At 41.0% G+C, this 26,873-nt stretch overlaps 2 protein-coding genes across 2 annotated transcripts in view; one reads left to right on the top strand and one right to left on the bottom strand.

Annotated features, from left to right (window-relative positions):
• LOC146977902 (nuclear GTPase SLIP-GC-like) overlaps positions 1-24,477 on the top strand; it is a 47,413-nt gene extending 22,936 nt beyond the window's left edge. The window contains exons 9-17 of the mRNA XM_085790530.1: positions 12,209-12,299; positions 12,374-12,458; positions 12,596-12,717; positions 14,533-14,709; positions 14,920-15,071; positions 23,139-23,159; positions 23,355-23,463; positions 24,124-24,232; positions 24,315-24,477. Coding sequence (XP_085646656.1) covers positions 12,209-12,299; positions 12,374-12,458; positions 12,596-12,717; positions 14,533-14,709; positions 14,920-15,071; positions 23,139-23,159; positions 23,355-23,463; positions 24,124-24,232; positions 24,315-24,466 — 1,018 coding nt within the window. The 3' untranslated portion in view covers positions 24,467-24,477. The remainder of the gene's footprint in view (positions 1-12,208; positions 12,300-12,373; positions 12,459-12,595; positions 12,718-14,532; positions 14,710-14,919; positions 15,072-23,138; positions 23,160-23,354; positions 23,464-24,123; positions 24,233-24,314) is intronic.
• Positions 1-26,873, bottom strand: part of LOC146977901 (flotillin-1) — a 364,493-nt gene that overhangs the window by 174,745 nt on the left and 162,875 nt on the right. The window lies entirely within an intron of this gene.

The raw sequence follows: 26,873 nt of genomic DNA on the forward strand, positions 1-26,873 counted from the left end.
CACATTCGGAAACTTTTCTTTGAGTCGAACGATGAGCCCACAGTTTTTTCCTGTGAGCACTGCAGCTCCGTCGGTGGCAATGCTGATCAGGTGCGTCTTCAAAAAGTCATCGTCGAATCCAGCTTCATGTAGACTCACTATCAATGAATTAAAAATGGATTCAGCATCGAGCCCCTCTGTTAGTTCCACTAGATCCAGGAAAATATTGTCTACGTCCCCCTTACCGCTGACATCACATCTTAGCCTATGTAGATTATTAGATAGGCCAAGCCATGAACGGTGCTTTCATCTATGGTGATTGACACCCGTGAATCCATTTCTTTAATATTGCAGGCGAATTTGCGGCGCATTTCCTTGGAAATGTGATTGATTATTTCTGCGCATGCATGGTCAGATTTGTGGATGTTACCAACTTCTGCTCCATTAAGCTCCTGCATTTTCATGAGTGGGTTGAGCTTTTTGAATGATAGCCTTTCTTTTGCCACTGTGTACGCCGTTCTGAATGAGACAGTGGTTTTCTTGAGTAATTCGGACTGCATGTCAATGAACGTGTTGGAGAGCGTGTCTTTGTCTTTCATCTGGGCTATTTCCACTGACCGTGCGTGGGCCTGACTGTCCCTGTGTTTGTAGATTTTCTTTCGCAGCCGCTTTGCTGTAGTGCTGGAAACATCACCGTTGATCCACTCTTCTGCGAGGTGTAAACCCGGTTTCTTTTCTGAGAGTAGCAACGTTTTTGCTTTTCTGCATATTAAGCACCCCAATTTTCCTGCCTTAATATCAAGCCAAAGGTTGCGGTCTTTCCATTTCCCCACCTGCTTAGGTGTAAAAAAAGCGGGCAACTCACTTGTGCTAGCAGCAGGGGCAGTGGCATCTGCTATGTCTGCTACGGAGCACTCGGCCTCAACTTCTCTTTCTTCGGCAGAGGGTGGGAGAGGAACGGGATCCTCTTGTCTGACACCAACATCTTCTATCTCCTCATCTCTTAGTGCCACCTTTTTTGATGTGAATCCGAAGTGTGCCAGTGATAAACTTTGATTTAGCTTTCGCTTGTTAGCCATTGTTATTGACGGCCTACGTCATTGCTCTGGGCTCTCGCACATGGCTAATTTGCATACGCGCAGGCGCAGGACTGGTTCAGCTTAATGTTAAACGAATTATTATTATTAACATTTTTGAATTATAAATACTTGACATGGTGATCTCTTAAACACATTTAATAGATCATTAGTGACAATAAAATTACTATATCTTTTTTTTTTTTTTGACAAGATTGAGACCCCCCCCCAGGTTTTGCTTTTGAGTCTTTCAGGGGGTCTCAAGGGGTTAATTGGGGGGGTCCGACCCCCCCAAACCCCCCCGTATTTCGCACTATGGTGACGAGGCCTGTGTGTCGTTTTCCTCCCTAATTGTTTAATGGACAGTAGCTACAGTATTTTCTTTTGCACTTGTATTCACCTTATTCACTCCGAGTGTGTTACAAAAAAACAAACTGATTTACAGCTTGTTGTTTATAAAGCTGCTGTTCTGTGGACTAATTTCTGTGCGTGAGCGTCTGTCAGTGAATTCAGATTGTTGTAAAGCATTTCCCTCCTCCTGTGATTTTAGTTATGATGGGAAAAATATGAATGACGTCATCAGCGACTAGTCGACGTTGACTCGACTTTCATAACATTAGAGTCGACTTTAAAAAATCTGAAGTCATGCAACCCCTAATCCATAGACACTGATGTGCTCAAGCTGCTTTGGAAGTTGGACCACAATATTTTTGTGTGTGATTCAGTCTTGACAAAAAAAATAATTTAGTTACAATAAATTATTTGTTCTTAGTTAAACTTTGTGTGGACTCCCTCTTTGTCACATTAAATGCTTATGATAGTACCCATGTTCCTGACTGTCTCCAGATAGGTGTGTATTTATAGCTTGTTTTCAGTCACGTGGTTATGATGACGCAAAGGGGGCGGGGCGATGTCAGATGGAGGGCAGGAAGTGGAGAGCGGTGCCTGAAAATAATGGAAAGCGAGTACTCCGAAGCTTTTGGTCGAGCCTGCACGTAGCAGGTATCACCAAAAATTAGAGAAATATATCGGATACGATCCATGCAACCTTAAATCGGGAGAAAGGAAGCAGTGAAACACACCGCCTCGACCAGAGCGATTGATATAACAGAGTGGCGACACTCCCATAGGACTCCCATAGAAATACCGAGTAATTTTAAGTCATAAAGTGGTAATAATCTTTGCCATGTAGGCTACAGTAACCATGTCGATTTAACAAAATAAAATGTAGGCTATTAGACTGATCGGTTCATTGTAAAACATTTATTCATTTACGTAAATGTGGTGATTTCAGTCCTTAGCCCAGAAGCAGCCCTGCTCACTTTTCATTCAAACAAACTAATGCCACTGCCACAGTTAAATTTCATCAATGAGACCAACATTAATCTCAGCGGTAAACCTCTAAAAGCATTGCGGATACGTTACTTGGCTCGTTTCCTCCTCCGGGAGGAGGACGGTCGGCCCCGGCAGATCAGCTCAGCAGACCGGGCTGCTGCTGCTGTGACAGCCGCTGCCCCTGGTCCCCGGTCGGGGCTCACACAGACTCTGCACTTCTCCCAAAACAGACATCGGAGCAAATTCCCCAGCGTTATAAACTGACCACAGACTCTGGATTAAACGGTGACGTGTTAACAGCGCTAAAGCCACAATTAAAACAGTTTTTAGCAGCTTTACTGGCTGTAAACTGCATGCTAATTTCTGTTAGCCCGTCTATGGTGTTTTACATATACGTTAGCATTAAGCTAGCAGGCTTTATATGCTTAGTTGTGACGGGTCCATGGCACTGGTTCGACCTCCCATTAGTTCGACCTCCCATTGGTCCGACAATCGGAGTAATGAGAGTTCGAACTAATGGGAGGTCCTCATTAGTTCGAACTGGACTAGTTATTAGTCAAACTCTCCATTCTTACCGTTCACTATGCATTTATATCATTATTCATATAGGCTCCACCTGTCAATAAGACACAAGTGGAAGAAGAGGTGCAGTTTATTGTGTTTCACCAACGAGGAGCTGTCATTACGCACGACTTTTACGCACTGCTGCGCGCTCATTGGTGTCCGTAATTAAACCTTGACACTCATATCAAATCAAACTTACATTACAGACAGGTGGATTGGGTTCTCTGTCTCTCTCTCCCACTCCGAACAGACAGACGGACGCAATCAGAAAGGAAACGGAGGCTGCGCATTGATCCTTTTTTCCTTTCTGGGATCAAACGGATCATGTGCATAATTAACTGCAAAACAAGCACTTCATATCAATAACATATAAGGCTCATTATGCTTCCAGCCTGTCTAGCCTCTACCTGCTGTTTTTACTAAACTTAACCAACTCCTTTCTTCATTGCCTGAACCTAACCAAAGCGAAATTTACTTTTTTTTTCTCTCTCTCTCTCAGTCTGCTGCCAGCAGCAGCAGCGGCTGCAGCAGGCTCGCGCCCGTGAAGTGAGCTCAAGCCGGCCAGGTTCAGCCGTGCTCGAGCGGAGGGGGGAGGAGAAAAAAAAGTGTATTTCTTTTACTCTGTACTCTGAGAGGTGGGCTTTGATTATCAGTTTACACATCTTGATCAGCATTTATGATGGTTGTGCGCGATCTGACATGATCTGGCTCTCTGACTGAATATGGTGATATTCTGGGCCGCGCGTGTATGTGTGTGATGTGCGTAGAGAGAGAGAGAGAGAAAGCTGCATGCTCCTATCAATGGAAGAGCTTGTCACAAAGTAGCGATGACAGTTCGAACTAACGGGACCACCCACTGGTTCGACCTCTTATTGGTCTGACTTGTGGTTGATTTTATCGGAGTAACGGGAGGTCGAACCAATGGGAGGTCGGACCAATGGGCAGTTCCCGTTGTGACACTGGCTGTGTGTGTTTTGAACGTTGTTTCAAACTATGTGGGTTTGGCTGAATATCGTTGAATATATATTGCCGCTTAATATATTGCTTTACTCCGCTTTCTATGTGCCATTTTTACTGCAGAACAGGCTAGAACACCGTTTGTTTACTATGGTCACTTCCGTCCCTCCCACACACCGTTTTACGGTCAGTTGTTGAAATTTGAGTCCTTTATGTCTTACTACCTTAGGAACTCTCAAGTAACTTGTCATATTATTCACCACTTTATTTTCCCATGATCCATTGCGTCACACCACCCCGGAAGTCGGTTGTTTACGTAGCAACAGCTAGCGGCTAACGTAGCAACCGGACATCCACAATAGAGGCTGACATTTTATCGGGATTCCCGCGGGAATCCCGTGATTCGGGAGTCAATTTATTTTGAATCACGTGATCGGGACGTGACGGGAAAAAATGTAAACGGGAGTGAACGGGACCGGGAGTCAAAGCGCGACATTCAAAGAAGCACAAGCCAGGATGGTGCGCTCAAAACGGTCCAAAAATTTTAAGTGTGTGGACTGATGCACACTGCACACCCTCAGTGATCACTGTCCTGGCTCCGTAGAGGTGTACCTAAATCAACATACCGGTAGGGAAACGTTTTCGGCCAGTCAGACTGACTCAGAGGAGTCAGCTGATGCGGCGGCGTAATCTCCACCTCGCATTAAACAGCTGATGCACACTGCACACCGCACACCCTCAGTGATCACTGTCGTGGCTACGTAGTGGTGTGTAACCTGTGTAAATCAACATACCGGTAGGCAATTAAACGTTTTCCGCCAGTCAGAGGAGTCAGCTGATGCGGCGGCGGCGTAATCTCCACCTCGCATTAAACAGGTGATGCAGACAAGCAAAAAATAAAGAAAGAAAAAGAGAGAGAGGGAGAGAGAAAGGACGAGGAGGGCATTCATTATCACTAATTGAAATAACAAAACAAGACGGTAGATGTGTTGACGCCACATCTACCGTCTTGTTTTGTCTGTCATTCAGCCTGCAGTGAGCTGAGAGAGAGAGGGGAGGGGGGATCTATGATGACTGTGTTCATAGAAAAAATCGGGAACAGGACGGGATCGGGAGTGATTTATTCGGGATTTGAACGGGACAGGATTTTTTTTTTACTTTGTCACGGGACCGGGACGGGACGGGGCGGATTGAAAAAACACTCCCGTGTCAGCCTCTAATCCACAACTCTTGCGATTGGCTTTATGGTCGTTACAGGCTCCATTCATAAAATCTTTAACTTTCCTTGAGTTGTTTGTGCATCCAACAACAGCACATGTCGTACCGGAGGACATTCTATGAACTTGTAATAATAATAAAAACACTTCTAAGACAGACTGCTAGGCTAGCTCCATTCTGCTTGAAGTGAGACAGAAGTGCGAAACCGACTTGTCGGTGAATTGAGTGTCATGGCGACGCCCAGCGGCGTTCTACGGAAAGTGGTGAATAGTTATAACGAAACTAATGTTGCCACAGCAACTGGAACATTGTAGCGCAGAGCAGTTAATGTGTTGTTGCCTTGGTTACAGAGACGCTCTTCTTATGCCGGTTTGTTTAGATGTTTGCGCTGTTATTAAAGTAAATATCAACGGAGTAAGTCTACCCTCGATCATTTTACATAACTTTTTTGATTTTCCCGGTTTGACCGTTTTGAACAGCCGTAGACAGCGCAGACAGTAGGCATTTTCCTATTGTTTTCCTGCGGGCAAAACACTTCCTGCCCTCCATCTGCAGTCGTGACGTTCCACGTGACGTCATCTGAAAACCACCTATTACTTAATACCTCAGGTTTTCATGTCTGTGACTTTTTTGTCTCTGGATTTAATTTGATGAACTCTCCTGAATTTAGCTTTTCCATCTGATCACTGATAAAACAAAAAAACAAACGTTTTATGATCCACATTATCTGACCTAACTCAAACTTACCTTGAATTCCAACTTCTCTGCCAGCATTTACAATTTCTCAGCTGCAAAGACGAGACAACTACAGACTCAAAGAAGGAAATGTCTTTCTTTGTTTGAGGCCAAAGTCTCAAAGCACCTTTGAAATTTCTGATTTACGTAGGGTGAATATGGGTAAAGTGGGACAATGGGTAAAGTGGGACAGTTAAGCTTAATCATGTTTATCTTTACATGTGTATAGGGGAGAGCGGGGTAAGTAGTGCCAATTTTTACTTAAATTGCCTTTAAAGCAAGGGGATTATAATAATGCCCCCAACTAATATATGTACATATAGTTTAGGATGTTGTGCATCCCTGGGAACAATCACTTTGAATCTTAAATCAACTGTTTCAGAAATATAGCTTTAGAAAAAAAAAAAAAAATCTGGCACAACTTGCCCCCGGTGCGGGGTAAGTTGTGCCATTGGAGAGAATTCACTGGAGTAAATTGTGCCATTGATAATTGAAGTAAAACAGATAATTTTAATCTCACAAATGTTAATGCTATATAAAAGCAAGACATTCAATACAAAATTAAAGCCAGAAGCGGCGATGATCGGGCCCTCGCTTGTCCCCATGTAGTCGTGGAGGCCTGAGGCACGCTGGGGGCTGTGGCGCAAAGAAACGCAATGTTTTGTTCATCCACCAGGCTACGAGCACAACCAGAGTGGGCAGGTGTGTTCAGGGGCGGTCCCTCATCACACATGTTAAGTTTCAAGCAAATCCGTGCCCACTGCAATGTTTCTCCTATACACAGACAGCACTGCCACTGGCACAACTTAACCCAGGCCCTTTGGCACAAATTACCCCAAGCCCAGCATTTTGAGAAAAAAGGATTCCCCAGCTGTTTTGAGCTGGCATCATGCTAACTGTATAGACTCATGGTGTAGCTTAATAAAGCACTAAAACATGTGTGAACTGTTCTCAAAGTTATCTATAATTGTTCAAACATGGCAATCAAAAAACCTTGATCATAGAAATTTTACTTTGGAGGGCAAAAACTTGTTTTTTGAACATAAATGTGCTTTCCTCTCAAGCCATGTGTCTCCCTTCTTGATAGGATGAGTGAAATGGATGCCCCTTCAAAAATATGTGGTCACATGACCAACTTCTTCTATAGTTTTCTAGATAACAGGGGTGGAACTACTTGCCCCATGGCACAAATTACCCCACTCTCCCCTACTTCTATTACTAAAAATCATCATTGAGCTCATCATAGGTATGTATGAGATTAAAAAAGAGTGGTTCTGTGTCGATGACATCACTTCCAGGGGCGTGGCTCACCATATTCAACTACCTCCACAGTGAAACAGGGTGGTAGCTAAAATGACATAGCGTTCTTAGCTGAAAGATGTTAGTGTTCTAGAAATAAGCAAACTGGTGGATAGTTTGTAATTGTGATATATTTTGTTAAGGGGTGTAATGGTGATTCATCATTTTTTTTAAATCACATCCATGTGAGTCTTACATTTTTTTTAAAGTGGCATTTTACTACTGTCCCAGTCTACCAATATGCTATTGGTAAAGTGGGACAGTGTGCTATTGGCAAACTGGGACAATCATTTAAGTCATTCTAAAGGTAGAAATAAGTTCCACTTTTATTCATCCCCCATAAATTTAGCTATGGCTAGCTAGATATATAAACAAATGTACTTAAATTGCATAAATAAACCTAGCTACAATGAAAATTATGCTTGTGATGCTTAGCTAGCCTATCCTAGCTAGCTAGTAGGCTAATGATAATTGGCCTAATCCTATTTCAGAATCCAATGGCAGAAAAGAGCAGAACAGGGACAAGGAAAATAAAGATTTTAAAATAAAATTGTATTTTTAATAAAAACGTTAATATTTCTATTCATTAGAAATTAATTGTTGTTGTTTTTATTATTGTGTTTAAATAAAAATGGAGGTGTCCCAGTTTGCCAATATATGGTGTCCCACTTTACCAATAGTGCCTCAAAATTTTGGTTTTGGGTCAATTTATTTTGGGTGAAGGGTCATTCATCCAGTGTTTAATGTTTCTTTGTTTTTTCTTCTACATAGTATAGGAGAGATCTTAAGCTATTTAGAATGGTATCATATGATGGGCTAATAAGACATTTGGTTCATAATCAAAAAGGATGTTGAAGGTAAATTTTCAGAAAGTGTCCCAGTTTACCCATATTCACCCTATATAACATATTGGAAAGACAGACCAGCCAGGGTGATATTAGAAGCCATGTAAACAGATAACTGGTCCCAAAGAGGTAGTGTATATTCCCACCAAACATTGGACGTCTGATGGACGTGCAGATCATGTCTATATTGCGTCCGTCGGTCCAAGACCAATTCTGGACGCCTAAACGACGTCCAAACTAGGTCCACTATTTGGACGTCTAATCATGACCTCACTTGGACGTCAATATGCAGTTAAACATTTGGACGTCAGGCTTGGTCACTTTTTTTGGACGTCTAAGACAGGTGCAGGAAATTGACATGATTAATGATTGTAGTAGTTTTAGTAATAGTAGTAGTGGACAAATAACTATATTGTTATCAACATGATTAATACATACGAATATATATTGTTTGTGATTAAACATTATAAGAGACGTCCAAACAACGTCTTGTCTACGTCATTTTTATATGTCTAATTTTGGTCCCCTGAAGGTGCAGACTGTTACGCCAGATGACGTCCAAATGTGGGCATTGTAGACATATTTTCTATGTTCAATTTAAACTCATTTAAGACATTGTTGTTCTTGAGTACATGTGATATTTTGTTATTTTACATCTTTGTTTTTCCTACTGTTTTTTTTTTCAATTTCATTTCATTTTATTTCAATTAATTAATTAATTAATTAATATATTTTAATTTATATATTTTGAAATGAAATTTGTGGGAGATTATGGCTTCAGAAAATAATTTCACCCGATCATGGTTCATAAGAGTAGGGAGAAGTAAATATAATTTTGAACAGTCTTTGATAAGAGCCTTTATTATTTAAACTAGTCAAAGGCACTCTGATTGGCTGAGGCAGCATGTGATCATACTCTGATTGGCTGAGGCACCAGCAAACGCCACTCTGATTGGCTGAGGAAATACACCAAGCAACTGGCGCGTTTCTTCTCCTGCAGAAGCAGACTGTGGTCAACATAACGCCTTGGTTACAACAACATCGTTTTCCACTAAGTGGAAGGTAAGTTTGCTTGGTTTAGTTGATTTTATGTTTACTGTATGCATTTATAGTGTCAGTTTCTTTCCGGCGCCCATTTTAACCGATGTGTCATTCACACAAGACGCGCTGCGGCGTGCACCTTCACGGCCCCGGTGTCTGGTCTATTTGCTGTAATGAGTAGCTATGAGGACTGTTGTGGTAAATGGGGATGTGAGTGGTAGTCACGGATGCTAGCCGCCACCGCTAGTTAGCATCGGGCTAGCGGAAGTTAGCATCGTGCTAGCGGAAATTAGCATCGGGCTAGCGGATAGCATCCACTGCTTGCACTCACTAGCATCCAGGGCAGCTAACAGTGCTAACAGCCCTCTGCTGTACGGAGCTCCTCCTGGGCTCTGTCATACACACAAGCTGCCACTAGCTACTCTTCCTGGGTGCTGTTTCACAGTGAGGATGGTGTGTTGTGCAGTTTCCACCAGAGTTTTGCATGTATAAAAAAAAAAATCTGTAACACCACACGTATTTTTCATCCACTTAACAATTATGCACTACTTTGTGTTGGTCTATCACTTAAAATCCCAATAAAATACATTAAAACTGTTGTTACATGACAAAATGTGTAAAAGTAAAAGTTCAAGGTGTATGAATACTTTTGCAAAGCACTGTGTCATTCACATTTATTTATAAATGTTTTTTTGTCCTATAGACTCTTCACTAATGCCCTGATGGTGACATCTAATATCAAGGGAGAAGACAAAGGTTTATAGAGCAATACAAGGTAAGCCCATATGTCATATCTTAACATTTGCTGAGATGGTTTTGTATGAATCCAGTATTGGTAGTGGAGACACAGGCAACATATTTTTGCTTACAAATATGTAGACTTGGTGTATGACTGGCTGCAGGTTGTCTTTGCATATTTCTAATTATTTGTCTTCTTCTTCTTCTTGTGCAGATGGAGCCATACATTTTGATGACACAGCCAGAGAGGACTTCATAAAGACACATGCTGGAGGAGAGGGATACACAGCAGTCACCCAGGACTGATTATCCATTGTGGAGAATCTTGTCACAGTTTTGTATCACTTTTGTACATGTCTTTTCTGTGTTAAGTATGCAGTAGTTGGTTCTGATTTGTAATTCTCCTCAAAACACATTGAGTTTATCACTTTAATTTTTATTGTGTTATATTTGTTGTTGTGCCACAGACCGAAGCAAGGTGGGCTGTGTAACTTTATGTATTTATTAGTATTTTACCAGCAGTATTGATTTCAACAGATACCAATAACTTCATTAGAATGACATGTTTGTGCCAGTGATTAAGAAAATAAAGATGGAAATAAATGAATGGGGATTGAATTGTGATTTATTGGTAAACCTGTGTATAACTGTAGTCCCATATGTTTACAGGAGGTGGAGGATCTGTTTCCTGTTAACTTTCCTGTAGCTTCATCTGGCTCAGCAGCAGGTTTGAACTGGAAATGCACTACACCTTTGCATGCATTTCCAGGTAATCTGCTGCTGAGAAAACCAAATGAAGCTATAGGAAAGTGAACTGGAACAGTCTGACACCTTCTGAAATGGGACTACAGTTATGCACAGAGCCTAGAAGCAGTATAAAAACGATGTCTAAAATTAGTTTAAATTTGATGCAAAAAAGACGTCGAAACGACCACATTTGGACGTCAAATAGCCCTCATGCGGCAGTCCTGTGGACGTTCAGTGGATGTCGGTTTAAATTTTGACGCAGAAAAGACGTCTATAATGACCACATTTGGACAACAAATAGCCCTTATACGGCGGTCCTGTGGACGTCAATACTGGACGTTCACTAGACGTCAGAAAAAGACGTCGTCTGGAGTAACAGTCTGCACCTTCAGGGGACCAAAATTAGACGTGCAAAAATGACTTAGAAAAGACGTCGTTTGGACGTCTCTTTGCTCAGTGGGTTACAAAGAGGAGGGGACTTTTGTGAGAAGTGATTGAATATAATGACATTTGTTCAAGCTATGACACACTGAAGAAGCATCCAATTAAATAATATTTAAACTAAGGGCTCTAATTCTGTACCAAGCGCAGGGTGGCAAACCCCGCGCAGTGCTAATTTCGTCTGGCTCAACAGCTCATGCAGTCAATTTGGCATTTCGGTAGACTGTGCGCCGAGATGGCTGTGGTGGTGCAGTAGGGGGAGGTGTCAACAGATTCAGTTTGGTGACAATTTCGTGCGGAAAGTGCGCTTCATCAGCCCGCGGAGGTCAGTTCATGTTACCATATATTCAACCACTGTGAGCTTGGACTTCCCAGACCAAAACATCAGTTTCCTCCTAAACAGTTTGGCGTCTGACGTCGCTGTCTCCTTCGTCAATGTCGAAATATAAAATTCCAGTGTGCCTCGCCCACCGCACATTTAAAGGTGAGGAGTGGAGCTCATTTGGTTGGTGAAGATCTGAGTCAGCTCTGTTAAACCCACTCACGCCCCCCCCCCCCACTTTCCATTTGCATCGGTAGGAGGGACAGCGGAGGGAAAGAGGAGTACTTGCACCAAGACACGCCCCGCTGTGCCTCACTCGCACTTGTCTACGAAATTAGAGCCGTAAAGTGTTTGAATGTGTTTTTTAATGATTAATGTAATTGCACACTGTCCCTTATTAAACTAATAAACTAAACTTACATGTGATGCCTGTGTCAGAGAGTACAGGTTGCTGAAAGGTCCAGCGAGATATGAAGTACTGTAGCTGCAACAAGAGCCTCTGTCGCAGTAGTAGTTGGGAGCACAGTTATTTCCCAACAATATATTGCCCTTTACTATAATTAATTTGCCTGTTACTATAAATAATTTACTATACTTTTTGTTTTTATTCTGTTTTATGCTCTTTTTTATGTTTTATGCTTTTTCTCTGTTTTATGTTTTTTTTTTTTTTAATGTTTTGTCTTTATGTACATTGCACATTGCACATTGAGTTGCCTTGGTATGAAATTCGCTATATAAATAAAGATGCCTTGCCTTGCCTTGCCTTATGTATTTTATGGTATTTTAATAATGTTATGTTTTTATTTATCTGTACAGCAATTTGGTCAACTTTGGTTGTTTTTAAAGTGCTCTATAAACAAAGTTTGAGTTTGAATATGTGAGTTGCCAGTTGATCTGATGTTTTCTTATAGGTCACTACCTCCTGATGGGAAAAAGATAGAGGACAGAAATGATTCTGCCAGGAAAGCAGTTGAAAAACAAATTGAAAAAGTTTGGAGAAAGGTGAGTTATGTTTAACATGAGTGTTGTCTACAGATGCAAGACAATATTGAAATATAAACTTTTTCTTTATTCAGAAACACCCCGATGTACATTTTGAAGTGTTCACAGTGAGCTCTCTTGAGTTTCTAAACGGAAACTGGCTAACACCAGATCAAACTGGTAGGTGAAGTCTCCATGATATGTATAGTTCCAATGTCTTATTTGGTTGTAGTTTATTTGAACATTTTTATTTCACAGAAAGACCAATAATCTGAAGAGTGTAACGGAAATATACAAACTGCATTTTTTTTTTATAGAAATTCCCAAACTTCAGGAAGTTCTCCAAGCTCTCAATGACCCTCATGCAGTGGCCTTGAACTATGTGTCTGGAGCGTACGGGATTCTCTCTCTGATTCAAGGGGCGAGAGGCAAGGATGTGGTAAGATTAAAAAATAAAACTTTAATTGTGTTTAATGATCTGTATTGTCATTAATCGATCCACCAACTATACACACTTGCATTCACACATAATGGGCCCTAGTTTCCTAGACCGGGCGAAGTCTAAGTGCAGCGCAGCTTCGCCACGCCAACGAGGCGTGTCCAGGTCCATTTCGCAAGTTTGCTGGACAGCGCAGTTCGACTTACGCCAGCGCAAGCCCGCCCCTCGTCCCTCCTACCGGCGCAAACGGCAAAGGGGGAGGAGAGAGGGCGGGAGGGAGACAGGAGGAGGAGAAGTGGGATTAACACAGCCGATTCGGATATTCACCAATCAAATGAGCTCCTCTCCTCACCTTTAACTGCGCCGCGGGCGATGCGCGCTGCAAGTTTGTCATTTTATACTTTGACATGGACGGAGGAGACAGCGACGCCAGAGGCCGAACCTCTCCCAGGAGGAAACAGCTGTTTTGGTCCGGAGGTCCGAGCTCAGAGTGACCAATAATGAGTTTACTAATATACTTAATCAGGTTTGATCTGATACACTGAGAACCGGTGCTCAGTGTAAGAAACAACAACTAATAAACTAATAAAGAAACTCACATTTATTCATTTCAATTTATTATTCCCTGTGTAAGACAGATGAGAGGTGTACACTAATCACAACATAAACAAACACCATGCGGGATGAAATCAGCGTAAAGGACGCTCTCTCTCTCTCTCTCTCTCTCTCTGTCCTCCTCTCTTTTTTCTCTGTGATGAGAGATGCTGAGTATAGGCTATACTGACTATCTGATACCGAGGCTGTTGTGGTGGGCTAAGAGAGATGATGATTTGTGTTTTGTTTTTCATTACGGCCGCGTGACGACGCAGTCGCCCTCTAATAAATTAATAAGTAAATAAATAAATAAAGGGGATCATCACAAGGGCATAGTGCGTATCTCAACACGGCAGCGACATGCAGTCATCCACCCTCAGTCCTGCTTGGGACATCCACAGCTGCTTTTCAGTGCCAGTTCGTCCCTGCTGTGTTAATTCAGGTGGAGTTTCCATTGCGTGCCGACAGCCTTTATCTCTGCTTTGATCTGACGTCAGATGTGACGGGACAATCTATATAGATATAAATTCACGTGTTGATTCCATTAGTTGCATTAAATAGTGGTTATTGTGGATATGTATTGCATTGAAATGTGCCTGGAACTGTGGAGATCTGCCTGTGAGGTCTTGGTGACGTGTGTGCACTGCAGGTCAGTCAGCCAAACTTCCACTGCACCTGCTGCGCTCCGCCCTGCGCTGAGAATAGACCTGGTTTGAGGTGGCGAGCTTTCAGCGCAACCTCGGCGGGACATTTTCGCACGAAACTTCCACTGCACCAAGCTGAATCTGTGACGCCTCCCCCTGCTGCGCGGCCACGCCTATCTCAGCGCAGCGCGATCTACAAATCTGCCAATCTGACTTTGCGCTAGGCTGCGCTGGTCGAAACTTGCATTAGACCGGCTGCGTTACCTTGCGCCACCTGCGCTGCGCCAGCAAACTAGGGCCCAATATGTAATCTCCACACAGAAAGGCCCCAGACCCAGTGCTAACAACTGCACTAATGTGGCTCATATTATTATTGATATTCCCAGAATAGATTAGTATTTGTAGGTAAATAACTCACAGAAAAGTCACAAAACATCAGATGACTCACTTCTCATGACTACATGATGTCACCCCCCACAAAAATGTTGTGATTATTGATTTCCAGAATTCACAGCCATTAAATTCTGTTTATACTCAAGAACAACAGATGTCATAATGAATGTGTGTTTGATTTCAGACTTCGGAATTTCTGGTGTGCAAAGAGCTTGAAGAAAACATGAAGCAGAAACTTGATAAAGTCGGAAAACCCATGGAAGACGCTTATGTGGCTTTTGAAAAATGCCTCACTAAAGGGGTTGAAAAATCAAAAAGTTCATGTGAAGCAAAGTTGGAGTCCATCTTAAAGGTAGAGTCTGTAGTTTGTTTGTTGCAGTTTGTAAAAATAACGTTCAAACTGGGCCCCCAATTCTCTCAGGCACAACAGATCAAAGTCTTTATTTCGTTTTTTAGAACAATCTTACAGACTCGTTTGTATTTTATTATACTGTGATGATCACGATTTTACACCAAATGTGTGTTTGATGTGTGTCTACTGTAAAGATGTTTTTTTTCAATTTAGATTCAGAGGGGAGAATGTTCTTGGAGGATGTTGGTGTGTATAGTCAGGAACAACGGCATCAGCAAAAAGAAAAACCGAAAGAAACAAGTCAACATCAACAAGGACTTATGTTCATGGCTGACTGAGAGCATTGATGAGGAGTTTATGAAGACCTTCCCGTAAGAAATCATAATGAACTGCTGCTCTGGCAAATGGCAATAAGACCGAGTGCTGAACCTCTCTGCTTACAGTTTTTCTCAGTCGCTTTGGTGCTTTTCTCAGATCAGAATGAAAATTATAGCTGTGGTCGGGTCCGTGCTACTTTGGGCAAATTTAGGCAATTCTGAGCAACAAACAGGAGAATAGAAAAAGACAGGACAGTTGACCTTGTACCAGTTGAGGATTGAACCCACAACCTCTGGAACCAAAGACCATTGTCTATCGCACTGAGCTAATTGACAAGTGGCAGTTTAACAGTGGCTTCACAAATTGACTAACGGCTGAAATACACTGGGAACGGCCGCGACGCGAAACGTACGTCGCGCGACACCCGCAGCAGCTCGCGCCCATTCAGTCAATGGAAGCTCCTCCACCGGCCATGTGAGCGACGTGCACTCCAGCGGCCGTCGCGCGGCGTTTCAATTCTTTTTCGCGCCGAGTCTATTTTATTTCCTCGTCGCGTGGCTACGCGGCCCTCCAACAGGTAGAAAACTACAGAGAACTGTGTATAAAACGAATATATTACGTTTAAAAGTGATTAAAATAAATGTCTCATGTACCAGAGGCAAAGCCAGTAGCAGTGCAACATTATGGGGTTTGTTTTTTTACATTGTGGATCCATGATCGTGTAGTTAAACAGTTAATTGATACCATTTAATATAGTCTGCACTTGCAAACCCTACATAGTCAGCAAATTACCTGTGAAAAAGGTACTGTCAATCCATTTTAACAGGAAGGATGTGAAAATGTGTTGAGATACATAAAGTGCACTCATTTACTGCAGGATTGACAAGGTGAAGCTGAAGCTGCAATAACAAACAGTGAAGCCGTGTCGCGTCGCGTCCGTGCCTGGTGTAGCAGTTAAAAAACTCCGCTCCGCCCCGCTTACGTATCGCTTCGCGGCCGTTCCCAGTGTATTCCTGGCGTAAGCCATTCACTGTCGTGCAGGCAGATTTGAAACCACTGTAAAAAGAAAAATCAGTTTTTGAGGTAAAATTCTGATATGTATTTGTCAAACATCTACTATGAGTCTAAGATGTTAGGAGCCTTCGCACATGGTCCAGTCCAAGCTATTTGGATTTTTAAAGATGGCTTGCTGTGATGCCACCATTAGGACAACTGTCTTGTGTTTCATGTTGAGGACATCTGACATTTTGATCTGTCATCATCATCATCATCATCATCATCATCATCAACCTTGCTGGGTCTCGAAGTCACAATCTCTGACACCAAGAACCAGCTCCTAACTCGCTGAGCTAATTGGCTGGTAGTGAGACCTGCTGTGTAGCTTCATTTATCCACTCAGGGAGTCAATGTCCGGGCAGCTGTTGTGATGAAATGGTCAAAATGTCAGAAATTCTGTTATCTAAACAAAAATCTGATAATACATAAATTGCATCTTGACAGCATGGAAATGTTGGTGATTTGTTTTTAATGATACGTGTTTTGCTTCATGAGAGAAAATATGATGTTTAAAAATTCCACTCTCACATTGACTGCAGTTGTTCCCATGAGAGCAGAATTCAAAATGTTCTCAAAAATTCAGTTTTTGAGATAAAATTCTGATATTTGCCAAACTTCATCAACCGTGACTCCAGAATATTCTCATTTTTTTTCAGGATGATTGAAAATGTATTTATCAAGAATTTGATGGTATATGTTTACAGTACTGTTTACAGTCAAACGTTTTCATGCACTGTAGGCTCAATTTTTGCTTAATCAAAAATCCGAGAATTAAGTTTTGTGGAGGACAGTCTGGAGATGCTCTGTAGCAAGTTTGGTGTCAATTGAGCAAAAATTGTGGGAGGAGATACATTTTAAAAGTTTTACAGTTATTGAAAAAAACAGAGTGATGGACTTCATAATTTGTAATGAGTTTAAGTGGACAAAGGTTTCAGCAGTATTGAGGCTACATTGTGGTGAAGTTTCAAAACTTTAGCATCTACCGTTGGTTTGGTAGGAATTTATTAAGTTTTTAAATTTAAACGCTTATTGTGCCCCCCCTAGGAGGGGGGGGCACATGTCCTTGGAGTTGAGTAAATCTGGCATGGGGTTGGACGTTTCTGCAGAGTTTGGTGAGTTTTCACACATGGGAAGTATGACTTCCTTGGAAGAAGAAAGAAAGAAGAAGAAAGAACTAGAAAAAGCATTTCCAAGAATGGAAATGGTGTGACTGCTGAAAGCAGCTGAACGCTGTTGCAGAATTAGCGAATAGTGCTAGCAGTGATCACCATACAAATGTTTGACCAAGGTTGGAATCGAACCCACAACCTCTTGGTCAGTAGATTTTCACTCTGCCTCTAGGCCACAGTGCACACACAGTTGCAGAGACTGTTGTCTGTTAATGATCTGCACTCTGTCTCACTCTGAAGTTAACGAGCCCAAAGCTGCACCTTTTGGAAACACTGTCAACATCAAGAAAGCTTGAGAGTCAAGCTTGAATGACTTAGAATGAAAATTTCTTTGAATTTCAGGCTGAGAGCAGCAGTTTCAACATGAAGCAAGTTATCAGAAGTCAACAGAGGACGACTGGGAAAATAATTCACTATAATTGTTGTTGAGGCAAGATTTGAACCAGCAACCTTCAGGTCTCCAAACCAGCAAGCTAAGCACTAGGCTACAGACAGAGACAGTATGTGAGGGGTAAAGAAAACCTTTGATAAGAGGATCACTGGCTTCTGCTTAAAAAAAAAAGTAAGGAATCGAACCCATGACCTCATGATCAATAAACCTTTACTCTGCCACTTCGCCACAGAGAGCACAGACATAGGCTTGTTGCCATTGTAATGTGATGATGTGCTGCAAACGGTGGCAGAAGCAATTAATGCGTCTCTTAACGAACACCTGTAACCAATTGAGGGTGGGGGAGGGGAGCAGAATTCAACATCACATAACAAGATTGCTCAGCCTGGATTCGAACTACTGACCTTGGGGTTGGCAAGCGGCCACCTTACCAACTGGACTACAGACAGAGTTGTGGAGAACTCTCAGCATTGGGCTGAATGAGAGCAGAGAGCTCCCTGGCTGCATTTAAAAAATATTTTAAATTATTATCTAAGTCTCTTTGCATTTTTGACCAGAATTTTAGCCAGAAGACAAGTGTGGCTACAAAACTGGAGAAAATAATTTGTCTAGAGTTTAATTTGCAGAAAAAGTTAAATATTTTAAAAAGTATAAATAGTTAAAAAGAGAAAAGTAATGCCGATAAAGTTCAAAAAAAGCTGCACGTTTTGATATATGAATTGTTGAAATAGCACAACACCTAACACACTAACCATATGGCCACAGAGAACCTGAGTTACAATGAGCTTTATACTATGAGGAATCAAAGACTGTCCAATGACAGCTGAATAATTGGAATCAAAAGTCAAGCAATGATGTGAAATGACTGAGGCAGGAATCGAACCCATGACCATATGATCACTAAGCCTTTACTCTGCCACTCGGCTACAGAGAGCACACTGCTATCAAGACTGTTGTCATTCATTGTAATGTGATAATGTGCTGCAAACTGGTACGAGTAATCAAGGAGATAACAAACACCTGTAACCAATTGAAGGCGGGGGAGGAGAGCAGAATTCAACATAACATAACAAGAGTTCTTCCCTTGGATTCGAACCAGTGACCTTAGGGTTGGCAAGCAGCCACCCTACCCCCTACACTACAGTGGAGTTGTGGAAAAGAGAGGTTGAGACTTTGATGAATGTGAGATTTTTCAATGATGCTTAAAATAAAAAGAAATTAGTATAAATTAGCCACACCAAGTAAGAAGAGGACTTTTTTGTGACCTGTGACTATTTTTTGGTGAATTAAAATGAATTAAAAAGCACTTAACAGCAAGTTACAAAGTTGAGCTCCTTCTCCTGCTGCTATGAAAAAAATGCATTGGGCTGAATGAGAGCAGAGAGCTCCCTGGCTGCATTTAAAAAATATTTTAAATTATTATCTAAGTCTCTTTGCATTTTTGACCAGAATTTTAGCCAGAAGACAAGTGTGGCTACAAAACTGGAGAAAATAATTTGTCTAGAGTTTAATTTGTGGCCGTGCTGACAGTTTAGCCAGAAAAACTCTAGAATGTTTTTTTGCCTCTCTCCACTCTAGCACCACTCTAGCTCTGCTCGTTAGACGCAATACATTATAAAGCTGAAAAAAATCAGAAAAAGTTAACTCATTGAGTGCCATTGACGTCTATGGACGTCAATCAAAATCCAACGCTTGAGTGCCATTGACGTCCATAGACGTCAAATGCAGTTTTCTGCGGCTGGTAAATGGGGGCGCTCTCGCGCACACTGTGAGTAATTTTGGGGCTTCTGGGATGTGTAGAACGAAGGAGACTGTAGATCAGAGCAAGAAGTGAAGAAGGAGGAGAAGACGAGCGCGATCGGTACGGAGATAACAACATTGGAAAAAGTTTCTATTTCTGGAGAAAAACGACGGGCAGAGCCTGGAACAAGTGTACCGTGGAGCTGGAGGAAAGCTTAGCCACGGTGCTATTAGCAGCTCCAGCATGAAGTGACCGGAGGAGGCAGGAAAGGTAAACTGATCTAGATGATCAGCACCGAAATGCCGAAGCGGAGGCGGATCGCGCAGTCAGTTTCACCAGTTGCTGTCTAACCGACGTGACGACGAACCGAGAGATCAGCGCGGTGAGTCGCTGCCGCGGCCGCGTCCAGCAGAGAGGCTGAAGATGACACGACGTCTCCCTCACTACTTCAGAGACGAGGGGAAGCAGCAGGAGGAGAAGGAGGGGAGGAGAGGAGAGGGAGTGGAGGGGGAGGGGGGCGTAGGAGAGGCAGCAACTGCTCGTACTTGTTGTATTTTAGTTGTTGTTGTTGTTGTTTTGTTTTTTGTTTAGTCTTTTTTTTTGGGGGGGGGGGTGAAAAAAACATGTGAAATGAAATTTTCAGATGTCTTACATGTTTTTGAAGCCAAAATTAAAACGGATAAATCACTATTTTTCTTGAGAGACTCTCTTTCACAAAAATGCATTTTTCTCAGCTTTCTAGAAAAAAAGTGGTCTTTTTGGTGCAACCAGGGTCTATTCAACTTAAGATAAATCAAGAATGGAACAAGGTACAAACAAATGGTTTTTTCCCTAGTTATATAGAGAGTCTCCTCTTTCCTTTGAGCTGTTTGGTGTTTTCAGAGTCATAGTACAAAATACTCTCTGGGTCTTGACATATTACTCAAAATGTCCCAAAACGCTGGCACCTGGCACTGACCATTTTATGAAAGGTCTGGCACTCAATGAGTTAAATATTTGAAAAAGTATAAATAGTTAAAAAGAGAAAAGTAATGCCGATAAAGTTCAAAAAAAGCTGCACGTTTTGATATATGAATTGTTGAAATAGCACAAAGTATGAAGGACTAGAAGAAGACCGTAAAAAGGCGGAAGAAAATGGCCGAACAGAAGAACAATAGTGTGACACTAACTAGAAAAAGCATTTCCAAAAATGGAAATGGTGTGAATGCTGAAAGCCATTGCTGAACCATGCTGAATTAGCAGAATAAATTGACAAAGACATGCGGAATGGCATACAAGAACTAGAAAAAGCATTTCCAAGAATGGAAATGGTGTGACTGCTGACAGCAACTGAACGCTGTTGCAGAATTAGCAAATAGTGCAAGCTGTGATCACCATACAAATGTTTGACCAAGGTCAGAATCGAACCCACATCCTCATGGTCATTAGACTTCCACTCTGCCTCTAGGCCACAGTGCACACACAGTTGCAGAGACTGTTGTCTGTTAATGATCTGCACACTGTCAACATCAAGAAAGCTTGAGAGTCAAGCTTGAATGACTTAGAATGAAAATGTCTGTGAATTTCAGGCTGAGCACTAACCATATGGCCACAGAGAACCTGAGTTACAATGAGCTTTATACTATGAGGAATCAAAGACTGTCCAATGACAGCTGAATAATTGGAATCAAAAGTCAAGCAATGAAGTGAAAAGACTGAGGCAGGAATCGAACCCATGACCATATGATCACTAAACCTTTACTCTGCCACTCGGCTACAGAGAGCACACTGTTTTCAAAAACTGTTGTCATTCATTGTAATGTGATGATGTGCTGCAAACTGGTATGAGTAATCAAGGAGATAACAAACACCTGTAACCAATTGAAGGCGGGGGAGGAGAGCAGAATTCAACATAACATAACAAGAGTTCTTCCCTTGGATTCGAACCAGTGACCTTAGGGTTGGCAAGCATCCACCCTAACCCCTACACTACAGTGGAGTTGTGAAGAAGAGAGGTTGAGACTTTGATGAATGTGAGATTTTTTGTGAAAAAGTTAAATATTTGAAAAAGTATAAATAGTTAAAAAGAGAAAAGTAATGCCGATAAAGTTCAAAAAAAGCTGCACGTTTTGATATATGAATTGTTGAAATAGCACAAAGTATGAAGGACTAGAAGAAGACCGTAAAAAGGCGGAAGAAAATGGCCAAACAGAAGAACAATAGTGTGACTGCTTCAGCAGTGCTATTTCAACAATTCATATATCAAAACGTGCAGCTTCTTTTGAACTTTATCGGCATTACTTTTCTCTTTTTAACTATTTATACTTTTTCAAATATTTAACCTTTTCTGATTTTTTTCAGCTTTATAATGTGTGTGTATTGCGTCTAACGAGCAGAGCCAGAGTGGTGCCAGAGTGGGGAGAGGCAAAAAAACATTCTAGAGTTTTTCTGGCTAAACTGTCAGCACGGCCACAAATTAAACTCTAGACAAATTATTTTCTCCAGTTTTGTAGCCACACTTGTCTTCTGGCTAAAATTCTGGTCAAAAATGCAAAGAGACTTAGCTAATAATTTAAAATATTTTTTAAATGCAGCCAGGGAGCTCTCTGCTCTCATTCAGCCCAATGCATTTTTTTTGGAGCAGCAGGAGAAGGAGCTCAACTTTGTAACTTGCTGTTAAGTGCTTTTTAATTCATTTTAATTCACCAAAAAATAGTCACAGGTCACAAAAAAGTCCTCTTCTTACTTGGTGTGGCTAATTTATACTAATTTCTTTTTATTTTAAGCATCATTGAAAAATCTCACATTCATCAAAGTCTCAACCTCTCCTCTCCACAACTCCACTGTAGTGTAGGGGTTAGGGTGGCTGCTTGCGAACCCCAAGGTCACTGGTTCGAATCCAAGTGAAGAACTCTTGTTATGTTATGTTGAATTCTGCTCTCCTCCACCGCCTTCAATTGGTTACAGGTGTTTGTTATCTCCTTGATTACTCGTACCAGTTTGCAGCACATCATCACATTACAATGAATGACAAGAGACTTGACAACAGTCTTGAAAGCAGTGTGCTCTCTGTAGCCGAGTGGCAGAGTAAAGGCTTAGTGATCTTATGGTCATGGGTTCGATTCCTCCCTCAGTCATTTCACATCATTGCTTGACTTTTGATTCCAATTATTCAGCTGTCATTGGACAGTCTTTGATTCCTCATAGTATAAAGCTCATTGTAACTCAGGTTCTCTGTGGCCATATGGTTAGTGTGTTAGGTGTTGTGCTATTTCAACAATTCATATATCAAAACGTGCAGCTTTTTTTGAACTTTATCGGCATTACTTTTCTCTTTTTAACTATTTATACTTTTTAAAATATTTAACTTTTTCTGCAAATTAAACTCTAGACAAATTATTTTCTCCAGTTTTGTAGCCACACTTGTCCTCTGTTGACTTCTGATAACTTGCTTCATGTTGAAACTGCTGCTCTCAGCCTGAAATTCACAGAAATTTTCATTCTAAGTCATTCAAGCTTGACTCTCAAGCTTTCTTGATGTTGACAGTGTGCAGATCATTAACAGACAACAGTCTCTGCAACTGTGTGTGCACCGTGGCCTAGAGGCAGAGTGGAAGTCTAATGACCATGAGGTTGTGGGTTCGATTCCGACCTTGGTCAAACATTTGTATGGTGATCACTGCTTGCACTATTTGCTAATTCTGCAACAGCGTTCAGTTGCTATCAGCAGTCACACCATTTCCATTCTTGGAAATGCTTTTTCTAGTTGGAATCAAAAGTCAAGCAATGATGTGAAATGTATTCAGTATTTTTACTGACATGAATACTTGCTTTTGAGGGATGAACTATCCATTTTGAGCAAGTGATGTGCTTCTGGTCTTGCTTCTTGAAGTCATATCTTATCTTCTTATCCACCCACCTCTGCTTCACATTCTAAAATACCATAAACAACGTGATATAATCCCATAACTAAAGATATGAAATGTTCTTTTTTTTCCAGAATTCATGGACCATTCAATGGAGCCATCCATGATTTTTCACTTGACACAGAGAAGCTGGTCCAAAAGTACAAAGAAGTTGAGTTGCATCTGAGTTTTCTGAAGTCAGAGGTACGTGAATAATGTTATCTTAACTATTATCATATACCTACCTACTAACTGTATCAGCCAGACAGTCAGTCATTTTAAACAGAAAAGTTATTGGGTATGACTGGGTTTTCCAAACAAGTAAACCTGCTAAACATGGGCGGCAGTGGCTCAGTCGGTAGAGCGGGTCGTCCAATGATCAGAGGGTCGGCGGTTCGAATCCCGCTCTGTCCCAGTCGCAGTCACAGTGTCCTTGGGCAAGACACCTTACCCACCTTGCCCCGTGTGGATGTGTATGAATGTTTGGTGTTGGTCGGAGGGGCCGTTTGGCGCGAATTGGCAGCCACGCTTCCGTCAGTCTGCCCCAGGGCAGCTGTGGCTATACACGTAGCTTACCACCACCGGTGTGAATGTGGTATGAATGATTAGTGGTTTCTGTAAAGCGCTTTGGGTATCGTGAAAAGCGCTATATAAATGTAAACCATTATTATTATTATGGTGAATAACTCTTAAACTCAGACTTTAGCCTTTGCTGTGCAGCTGCTTCTGGATTTACAGTACTGTGTTTGGAAGGTGGCAGGTGTGTCACTGTGCCTATGTCCCTAACGGGTCACAGTACAGAGAGAAAAAAGAGCCTGGTGAAAATATGGTGATCCATTCTATTCTTTATGTTCCCTCTTTAAGGAGGAAAAGGTTAAGTTCAAAGTTAACAGCCTGATCCGGGAGCGCAAGAAAGAAATCTACAGCAGCCTGATGGAGAGAATTGAGGCTGACATGCAAGAGTGTTATAAAGGTAATACAAAAGATCATGTTCATCATATATATTTTCAGTGCAGAAACATTCAGTTGGACAACAATTTTCTGTTTAATTGTAGAAGCAGCAGAATGCAGGGGAGCAGGCACACTGAGAAACATGAGGAGCATCATTCAGCATCATGTACATAAATCAAAGAACACTATGTTTCAGGGGGCAAAAGATGACATGTTGACCCAGCTGGAAAAATTGAAGGTTTATCATATTTTATAATATAAAACAAAATGGTGTTTTTCTGGTTATTGCTGTGTTATGCATCATTCTAAACGCTTATTTTGCCACTGAAACTCTGCAGCTACTGATCTTATTCTAAGACAGACATACTGTATTTCAAAAGAGTCAGTCATACATGATGATCATGATTCTGTATATTTTGAACAGAATATTTGAGTGACAAGTGATTTTGTTGCTGAATTAGGTGGATGTCCTCAGAGAACTGGAGAAAACCCTTACGGAATCGATTAAGCAGTCACTGATGACAGATGATTTCTCATTCCCAGGTAGAAAACACTGCAAAAAAATAAAATTACTTATGTAGATCACTTAGAGGTCTGTAAATATCACTGTCACTGACACTAATTAATCAATTTTATTAACTTATTTGCTTGCTTTTTAAAAAAAAAAGATGTTTCCGAAGAGCTTGAGCAGGTGAAGAGTCAACTCAGTGAACTGAAGCAGCAGATGGATGAATAATGTCACTAACGGGGTAAAACTTTTACCATGTATACTTTTATCAGTCTCGATGCAATGTTTTAAAGTGTTCTCCTTGTGTTCTGAATGGTGCTTTTAATAACAATAGCCCTGATTCACCCAGACAGTTTGATTTGGTGTTTCAGTCTGAGCAGCTGACTGTCCTCACACCACGTTTCTTCTGCTGGTGGATATTTCAGGTTTTCTCAGCAGAGAGAAACAGCAGAGGCCTGATGACACTGAATGACCCTGCAGACACCAGGCCTGTGGATCTGTTCTCAACAACAATCAAGTTTATATTCTTGTTCTTTTTTCCAAGTCTTGCTTTGTTGTGTATTTTTACTTTGTTTGATGTGAATGAATTTTATGCAGATGGATATCAACATTTAACATTTCGGATATGAACTGATTATAAAATGTAGTTCAGAGACAGGTGGCTGTAAGGTAGAGGAACACTGTGGTCTACAAGCAACTATAGGCCACTACGATAACCTAAAGATTTTGTGTTTTTAAAGGATTCAATAGTTTTTATTTAACATTTTCATGTTTTTCTGTCCATGAATTTACTTGACATTAGTGGTTGACTAGTATAGGGGTGGTGATGGTTTTATTCTTCAAATTTATACATTAAGACTTCAAGGTGGACTTAGGTTAGGTTAGATCTTACATGAACTTTTAAGGGACAACGAGGAGTTTCTCCATCGGCAGAACGAAAAATACTCTCATATTACTGTGGATGAATCTACGCTACCCACACTTGTTAATGGGCCCATTTTTGATAAATATATCGTTTTGTCTCTAATGTTATTTTGTTATTATTAGTGGTGGTGGAAATGCTGGGCGAGCCGACCAGTGTTTCTTTCCTTTCGGTTTTGTGGCGAGTCATGAGAATAACGCAGCCGAATCACCGTTTATGGTGGGAACTACGACGGTATGTGATCGTCTTCCAACCTCTGACTTTAATTCTTGATGAATGAAAACATGAGTCTGTCTTGCGTCGGTCAAATAATTTCACGGTGCGCGGAGGCTCATAAATGTAGTGTGGAAACACTTTGCTTTTCCAAAACTCCTCGTCCCTTTAACGAGTCTTGCTTTGTTTTGTATTTTGACTTTGTTTGATGTGAATGAATTTTATGCAGAAAATTTCTTTGTAGAACATTTAGGATATGAACTGATTATAACATTTAGTTCAGAGACAGTTGGCTGTAAGGTAGAGGAACACTGTGGTCTACATGCAACCTAAAGGCTTTGTGTTTTTAAAGGATTGAATTGTTTTTATATCACATTTTCATGTTTTTCTGTCCATGATTTTATTTTATGACATTAGTGGTTGACTGGTATAGGGGTGGTGATGGTTTTATTCTTCAAATTTATACAATAAGACTTCAAGGTGGACTTAGGTTAGGTTAGATCTTACATGAACTTTAAGTTGTTCAAGTCATGATATTAAATAACAATATTTTCTTTAATATTCAAAGATTAATCATTTAACGTGTGTGTGTGTGTGTGTGTGTTAATAATAATAATAATAGAAACACACACGCAAGGAATTGTTGGGTTTTTATTCATTTGTTTACTCTTCTATTTACTACATATTACCTTAAGTAATTCATTATGTTTTTCATTATTTTCTCTTTTTAAAAGTGATCTGCAGTGACTCAAAGGCAAAAAAAAAGTTTTGATACAGTATATATATACAGTACTGTGCAATAAAGCTCCTTTTGAGGAGGAAGTGCTGGATGTGTTTTAATTTCTTGAACATTGTGAAATGATCTAAAAGCTCTGTGAGAGAGTAAATATGGAAGTTACAAAGGGAAATTGTTAATATGCAAAATATATGTGCATAACCACAGTCATTTAATTATTAAATATCCTTCATCTTTTAGTTGATAGTATTGATTAATTATCTTGAATGAGTTATGTGCAAATT

Source organism: Trachurus japonicus, chromosome 11 (assembly GCF_045865225.1).
Source record: "Trachurus japonicus isolate A0001 chromosome 11, Traja_1.0".
In the NCBI taxonomy this organism is placed as follows: domain Eukaryota; kingdom Metazoa; phylum Chordata; class Actinopteri; order Carangiformes; family Carangidae; genus Trachurus; species Trachurus japonicus.